This window comes from Nanorana parkeri, unplaced genomic scaffold, assembly GCF_000935625.1.
Source record: "Nanorana parkeri isolate BGI_ZX_2015 unplaced genomic scaffold, ASM93562v1 scaffold3962, whole genome shotgun sequence".
NCBI lineage: Eukaryota > Metazoa > Chordata > Amphibia > Anura > Dicroglossidae > Nanorana > Nanorana parkeri.
The window spans coordinates 13,401-21,089 of record NW_017310229.1 but is presented as its reverse complement, the minus strand read 5'-3'; the positions used below and the strand labels follow the sequence as shown (position 1 = coordinate 21,089).

General features: G+C 51.9%; 1 protein-coding gene across 1 annotated transcript in view; it reads left to right on the top strand.

The window, feature by feature from the left end:
• DRC7 (dynein regulatory complex subunit 7) overlaps positions 1 to 7,689 on the top strand; it is a gene marked incomplete at its 3' end in the record, with an annotated part of 22,758 nt that overhangs the window by 1,705 nt on the left and 13,364 nt on the right. The window contains exons 3-10 of the mRNA XM_018575458.1: positions 631 to 827; positions 997 to 1,155; positions 1,586 to 1,804; positions 1,925 to 2,050; positions 6,263 to 6,326; positions 6,651 to 6,779; positions 6,856 to 6,984; positions 7,500 to 7,681. Of these exons, the coding sequence (XP_018430960.1) occupies positions 631 to 827; positions 997 to 1,155; positions 1,586 to 1,804; positions 1,925 to 2,050; positions 6,263 to 6,326; positions 6,651 to 6,779; positions 6,856 to 6,984; positions 7,500 to 7,681 (1,205 nt within the window). The remainder of the gene's footprint in view (positions 1 to 630; positions 828 to 996; positions 1,156 to 1,585; positions 1,805 to 1,924; positions 2,051 to 6,262; positions 6,327 to 6,650; positions 6,780 to 6,855; positions 6,985 to 7,499; positions 7,682 to 7,689) is intronic.

Genomic DNA, 7,689 nt, shown 5'->3' with positions numbered 1-7,689 from the left:
ACATCCATCCCTCCAACATACATCCATCCCTCCAACATCCATCCCTCCAACATCCATCCCTCCAACATCCATCCCTCCAACATACATCCATCCCTCCAACATCCATCCCTCCAACATCCATCCCTCCAACATCCATCCATCCCTCCAACATACATCCATCCATCCCTCCAACATACATCCCTCCAACATACATCCCTCCAACATACATCCATCCCTCCAACATCCATCCCTCCAACATCCATCCCTCCAACATCCATCCCTCCAACATACATCCATCCCTCCAACATCCATCCCTCCAACATACATCCATCCCTCCAACATACATCCATCCCTCCAACATACATCCCTCCAACATCCATCCCTCCAACATCCATCCCTCCAACATCCATCCCTCCAACATCCATCCCTCCAACATACATCCATCCCTCCAACATACATCCATCCCTCCAACATACATACATCCATCCCTCCAACATACATCCCTCCAACATCCATCCCTCCAACATCCATGTCTTCTATCCGGTACGCCAACATATAACCATCCACCTTCCCTCCGTCCATCCCCGGCCTTTGTCTCCGGACCTCCAATGGCTTCTTCACAGGTCTCCATTTGCTCTTCTCTCGGTATATAGCCGCGTCACCTCTTCTCCTCGAGCTCGGTGCTGCAGAGACAGAAGGGGAATTGCTTTGATTTCAGCACCTTGCTGTGTTCTCTTCTTCTTGGCGCCGGCTATGATGTATATTGTGTCAGCGGCTATGCAAGTCGAGAGATGTGTCTTATGGACGAATCGCGGGAGGTGTGTCCTCTTCTGAGAAAACCCAAAGAGGTGAGAACGTCTCCCTTCCTTCCCATCAGTGGCCGATGTTGAGAATATACTCCGGGCCACCATACGCCGGGCCACCATACGCCGGGCCACCATACGCCGGGCAATCCGGTCTGTGTGCCGGCACCATGTACTACAATCCCATTCCAGACAATTAACTCCTTCTTCACAGAGCGATGGAGAGCCTCCCAAAAAGCCCCCCCTGAAGTACAGCGTGAAGCCCCCCAGGCAGCTGGTCAGCAGATTTGAGGTGCAGCAGGAAGCCAAGCGTGAGGCGAAGATCCAGGCCACGCACCTCCGAGAGCAGGAGGAAGAGGAGCGGCGGCGGGCGGTAAGAGACTTCGGCTGGTCACTGTTCTCAGTCTGAGAGAGTAGAATGTTGGTGCTGCTCAGAGGAACAAACCCAATTCTGACCCCGGAGGCTGGAGGTGCATCTACTGTACATAAGGCCAGGCAGGGAGACCACACAAGGAGGGAAGGAAGACCATGTAGAGGGGACGCCATATGTTGTACCTCATACAATTCTGTACTCCCTGCAGCATGATTTGCCCCCCAGAGCAGCCAATCAGATGTCTTGTAGTCAACCATCCTTCAGTAAAGTAGCCTCTGATTGGTCACCACATTGTGCACCTCGTCCCTCATGTAACGTTTGCTGAGATGGCACCAGGAGTCAGAGGCCACAATAGACCATCCGATGATGATCTTAGGGTTAGGGTCCATGTATGTATCAGGCCATGGCTCAATGACCTTTCTGTCTGCAGGATGTGGAGAAGGCTGGTCCAGACCCATTGTTTGGCCTCCGGGTTCACTGCTGGGTTCTGGTTCTGTCCGGGAAGAGAGAAGTCCCGGAGAACTTCTTCATTGATGCGCTGACTGGCAACTCTTACCCAACTAAAGATGAACATTTTCTAGGGATTGAGAGTGTGTGGAATCAGGAGAACTATTGGGTCAACATGCAGGACTGCCGGAACGCCTGTAAGGTACCGGAACTTCATTCTGTGTGGACAGAAGTCCAATCAGGGACGTGCTGGGAGAGGGGTCCCTGGTGGTGAAGTCATTTTCCCTTCACACTGAGCAGATGTTGTGATTTCTGGTTGCAGGACATGACCTTTGACCTGGGTGACCCTGTGTGCTGGGAATTCATGTTCATGGGTTCCTCGAAGCCTATTCTGCTGATCCCGGACATGGAGGAAGAAGATATCAATGAGGAAGAGAACGGAAACCAGGTCAGTCAGGAGACCACCAGAAAGACACTGACGGGTTTATTTACTGAGGTAGGACACGCAGGACCAGCCCAATGGCAAGCGGTGATTGGTTGCTATTGATCGATGAAGGATTGTCTGCAGGATCAGCTTGGCAGTGCAGGGTTAGCTTGGCAGTCCAGGGTTAGCTTGGCAGTCCAGGGTTAGCTTGGCAGTCCAGGGTTAGCTTGGCAGTCCAGGGTTAGCTTGGCAGTCCAGGGTTAGCTTGGCAGTCCAGGGTTAGCTTGGCAGTCCAGGGTTAGCTTGGCAGTCCAGGGTTAGCTTGGCAGTCCAGGGTTAGCTTGGCAGTCCAGGGTTAGCTTGGCAGTCCAGGGTTAGCTTGGCAGTCCAGGGTTAGCTTGGCAGTCCAGGGTTAGCTTGGCAGTCCAGGGTCAGCTTGGCAGTCCAGGGTTAGCTTGGCAGTCCAGGGTCAGCTTGGCAGTCCAGGGTCAGCTTGGCAGTCCAGGGTTAGCTTGGCAGTCCATGGTTAGCTTGGCAGTCCGGGGTCAGCTTGACTGTCCAGGGTCAGCTTGGCAGTCCAGGGTTAGCTTGGCAGCTCAGGGTTAGCTTGGCAGTCCTGGGTCAGCTTGGCAGTCCAGGGTCAGCTTGGCAGTCCAGGGTTAGCTTGGCAGTCCAGGGTTAGCTTGGCAGTCCAGGGTCAGCTTGGCAGTTCAGGGTCAGCTTGGCAGTCCAGGGTTAGCTTGGCAGTCCAGGGTCAGCTTGGCAGTCCAGGGTTAGCTTGGCAGCTCAGGGTTAGCTTGGCAGTCCTGGGTCAGCTTGGCAGTCCAGGGTCAGCTTGGCAGTCCAGGGTTAGCTTGGCAGCTCAGGGTTAGCTTGGCAGTCCTGGGTCAGCTTGGCAGTCCAGGGTTAGCTTGGCAGTCCAGGGTCAGCTTGGCAGTCCAGGGTTAGCTTGGCAGTCCAGTTTTAGCTTGGCAGTCCAGGGTTAGGATTTATGTTGGAGGTTCAGAAGTTAGAATTTGGAGGTTAGGTTGAGGTTATTTTGGGAGTTAGGTTGTTATCAAAGGTTAGGCAAAGAGATAGAGAGTGGTGATAGGTGGTAAGTTTAGGTTTGGGGTTATTTTCAGGGTTATGGCTCATGGGTTGGGAGTAAGTTGAGGGATAGAATTCGGGGTTATGTCAACAGTTCAGGGTCAACATGATTGTTCAGGTTAGGTTGGTGGTTTAAGGTTGGGTTGGTGGTTCAGGGTTAGGTTGGTGGTTTAGAGTTGGTGGTTTAGGGTTAGTTTGGTGGTTTAGAGTTGGTCGTTTAAGGTTAGGTTGGTGGTTTAGGGTTAGGTTGGTGGTTTAGGGTTGGGTTGGTGGTTCAAGGTTAGGTTGGTGGTTTAGGGTTAGGTTGGTGGTTCAGGGTTGGGCTGGTGGTTTAGGGTTAGGTTGATGGTTTAGGGTTAGGTTGGTGGTTTAGGGTTGGGTTGGTGGTTCAGGGTTGGGTTAATGGTTTAGGGTTAGGTTGGTGGTTTAGGTTGGTGGTTTAGGGTTGGGTTGGTGGTTTAGGGTTGGTGGTTTAGGGTTAGGTTGGTGTTTTGGGGTTAGGTTGGTGGTTTAGGGTTGGGTTGGTGGTTCAAGGTTAGGTTGGTGGTTTAGGGTTAGGTTGGTGGTTTAGGGTTGGGCTGGTGGTTTAGGGTTAGGTTGGTGGTTTAGGGTTAGGTTGGTGGTTTAGGGTTGGGTTGGTGGTTCAGGGTTGGGTTAATGGTTTAGGGTTAGGTTGGTGGTTTAGGTTTAGGTTGGTGGTTTAAGGTTGGGTTGGTGGTTTAGGGTTGGGTTGGTGGTTCAAGGTTAGGTTGGTGGTTTAAGGTTGGGTGAATGGCTCACAGTAGATGGACCAGGGCAAGGTTGGTGGTTATGGGTTAGGTTGGTGGTTTAGGGTTGGGCTGGTAGTGTAGGGTTAGGTTGGTGGTTCAGTGTTGGGTTCATGGTTCTGGGTTAGGTTGGTGGTTCAGGGTTGATGGACCAGGGCTAGGTTGTTGGTTTAGGGTTGGATTGATGGTTCTGCATAAGGTTGGTGGTTTAGGGTTAGGTTGGTGGTTTAGGGTTAGGTTGGCGGTTTAGGGTTGGGTTGGTGGTTTAGGGTTAGGTTGGTGGTTTAGGGTTAGGTTGGTGGTTCATGGTTGGGTGAATGGCTCACAGTTGATGGACCAGGGCAAGGTTCATGGTTATGGGTTGGGTTAATGGTTTAGGGTTAGGTTGGTGGTTTAGGGTTAGGTTGGTGGTTCAGGGTTGGGTTGGTGGTTTAGGGTTAGGTTGGTGATTTAGGGTTAGGTTGGTGGTTCAGGTTTAGGTTGGTGGTTCAGGTTTAGGTTGGTGGTTTAGGGTTAGGTTAATGGTTTAGGGTTAGGTTGGTGGTTTAGGGTTAGGTTGGTGGTTCAGGGTTGGGTTGGTGGTTTAGGGTTAGGTTGGTGATTTAGGGTTAGGTTGGTGGTTCAGGTTTAGGTTGGTGGTTCAGGTTTAGGTTGGTGGTTTAGGGTTAGGTTAATGGTTTAGGGTTAGGTTGGTGGTTTAGGGTTAGGTTGGTGGTTCAGGGTTGGGTTGGTGGTTTAGGGTTAGGTTGGTGATTTAGGGTTAGGTTGGTGGTTCAGGTTTAGGTTGGTGGTTCAGGTTTAGGTTGGTGGTTTAGGGTTAGGTTAATGGTTTAGGGTTAGGTTGGTGGTTTAGGGTTAGGTTGGTGGTTCAGGGTTGGGTTGGTGGTTTAGGGTTAGGTTGGTGATTTAGGGTTAGGTTGGTGGTTCAGGTTTAGGTTGGTGGTTCAGGTTTAGGTTGGTGGTTTAGGGTTAGGTTAATGGTTTAGGGTTAGGTTGGTGGTTTAGGGTTAGGTTGGTGGTTCAGGGTTGGGTTGGTGGTTTAGGGTTAGGTTGGTGGTTTAGGGTTAGGTTGGTGGTTCAGGGTTGGGTTGGTGGTTCAGGGTTAGGTTGGTGGTTCAGGGTTGGGTTGGTGGTTTAGGGTTAGGTTGGTGGTTCAGGGTTGGGTTGGTGGTTCAGGGTTAGGTTGGTGGTTTAGGGTTGGGTTGGTGGTTTAGGGTTAGGTTGGTGGTTTAGGGTTAGGTTGGTGGTTTAGGGTTAGGTTGGTGGTTCAGGGTTGGGTTGGTGGTTTAGGGTTAGGTTGGTGGTTTAGGGTTAGGTTGGTGGTTTAGGGTTAGGTTGGTGGTTTAGGGTTAGGTTGGTGGTTTAGGGTTAGGTTGGTGGTTCAGGGTTGGGTTGGTGGTTTAGGGTTAGGTTGGTGGTTTAGGGTTAGGTTGGTGGTTTAGGGTTAGGTTGGTGGTTCAGGGTTGGGTTGGTGGTTTAGGGTTAGGTTGGTGGTTTAGGGTTAGGTTGGTGGTTTAGGGTTAGGTTGGTGGTTCAGGGTTGGGTTGGTGGTTCAGGGTTAGGTTGGTGGTTCAGGGTTGGGTTGGTGGTTTAGGGTTAGGTTGGTGGTTTAGGGTTAGATTGGTGGTTCAGGGTTGGGTTGGTGGTTTAGGGTTAGGTTGGTGGTTCAGGGTTGGGTTGGTGGTTTAGGGTTAGGTTGGTGGTTCAGGGTTGATGGTTTAGGGTTTGGTTGGTGGTTCATGGTTGATGGACAAGGGCTAGGTTGGTGGTTCAGGGTTGATGGACAAGGGCTAGGTTGGTGGTTTAGGGTTAGGTTGGTGGTTTAGGGCTAGGTTGGTGGTTCAGGGTTGGGTTGGTGGTTCAGGGTTGATGGACAAGGGTTAGGTTGGTGGTTCAGGGTTGGGTTGGTGGTTTAGGGCTAGGTTGGTGGTTTAGGGTTGGGTTGGGGGTTGTTGGTGGTTTAGGGTTAGGTTGGTGGTTTAGGGTTAGGTTGGTGGTTCAGGGTTGATGGACAAGGGTTAGGTTGGTGGTTCAGGGTTGATGGACAAGGGTTAGGTTGGTGGTTCAGGGTTGGGTTGGTGGTTTAGGGCTAGGTTGGTGGTTTAGGGTTGGGTTGGTGGTTCAGGGTTAGGTTGGTGGTCTAGGGTTATGTTGGTGGTTTAGGGTTAGGTTGGTGGTTCAGGGTTGATGGACAAGGGTTAGGTTGGTGGTTTAGGGTTGGATTGACTAGGGGTGGTGTTTGGGCAATATTTAGCGGGCTCCCTATTTTCATACCACGGCGTGAGAACATGGCCTGGATTCGGATCCTCACCACAAAACAAGTCTTCATGGGACGAAGTATCAGAGCTGAGACCCGGGTAACAATGTGTCCATATTGCAGGACAACAGGACCATATTCCAGATGCCACCGTCCTGGACACTGCCCATTGTCATCACACCAAAAGGTTGGTAGGAGGTCATGTGATGAATGATGGAGCTCATTCACAATGCTGTGATGGAAAGCTGCAGAACACGTGTGTGTCATGGGATTGTGTGACGTGTGGTGAAGGAGAAACGTTGTCAGGAGTTGTGTGCAGTGTCACAAAGTGTTCCCTTCAGCAGCCAATTAGATTCCACAAAACCTCCTTTCTCTCCCTTCCTCTGGCTCCTCCTTCTTTCCCTAGTCCTCCTCCTTCTTTCCCTAGTCCTCCTCCTTCTATGTCTGAACATACAGTGATGCCTCCCATGTTGTATGCTTCACGGTGCCGGTCCCATGTGTGTCCCCTCAGAGATTGAGACGCGCAGTCCTCAGGGAATGAAGCTTCTACAATACAAGAAATCCAAGTTGGAGAAGTGGGCGCCGTACCTGCAGAAGGATGGCCGAGTCACCCGGCTCACCGTATACCGGGACACGGAGTGTGAGTGATGAGTCACGGGGCCACCGGTGTCCTGGCCAATCAGCAAAGAGTGACCACAGAAACCTTTCCCCTGCAGACTCTCTGGAGACGGAGGTCCAGGACTGGTTCCAGAACCGAATGGACAAACTCAACCTGAGGCAGCAGAACAGACAGACGGGAGTGACCACAGAGTACTTCTCTCCGGCCCGCACTGACGCTCTGAAAGGTGAGCGAGGTCATGGGATGAAAGGTGAGCGAGGTCATGGGATGAGAGGTGAGCGAGGTCATGGGATGAGAGGTGAGCGAGGTCATGGGATGAGAGGTGAGCGAGGTCATGGGATGAAAGGTGAGAGGTCATGAGATGAAAGGTGAGCGAGGTCATGAGATGAAAGGTGAGCGAGGTCATGTGATGAAAGGTGAGAGGTCATGGGATGAGAGGTGAGCGAGGTCATGGGATGAAAGGTGAGAGGTCATGGAATGAAAGGTGAGAGGTCATGGGATGAGAGGTGAGAGGTCATGGGATGAAAGGTGAGCGAGGTCATGGGATGAGAGGTGAGAGGTCATGGGATGAAAGGTGAGAGGTCATGGGATGAAAGGTGAGCGAGGTCATGGGATGAAAGATGAGAGGTCATGGGATGAAAGGTGAGAGGTCATGCGATGAAAGGTGAGAGGTCATGGGATGAGAGGTGAGATGTCATGAGATGAAAGGTGAGAGGTCATCCTGTGTCTCCGCTCTCTCAGTTCATACGTATCGCTCGTCGGCACCGGAGACGGAACGCGTAATGCTCTTCTACAGCGAAGCGCGTCTGGACGGGTTGGAGCGACGTGAGGAAAAACCAAAGGAGATGACGGAGACCTTCCAGGGGCGCTCAGACTTCCTCCGCCGCCGGCTCACCGTGTTCGGAAAACGGCCAAAGAAGGTGGCGATTGC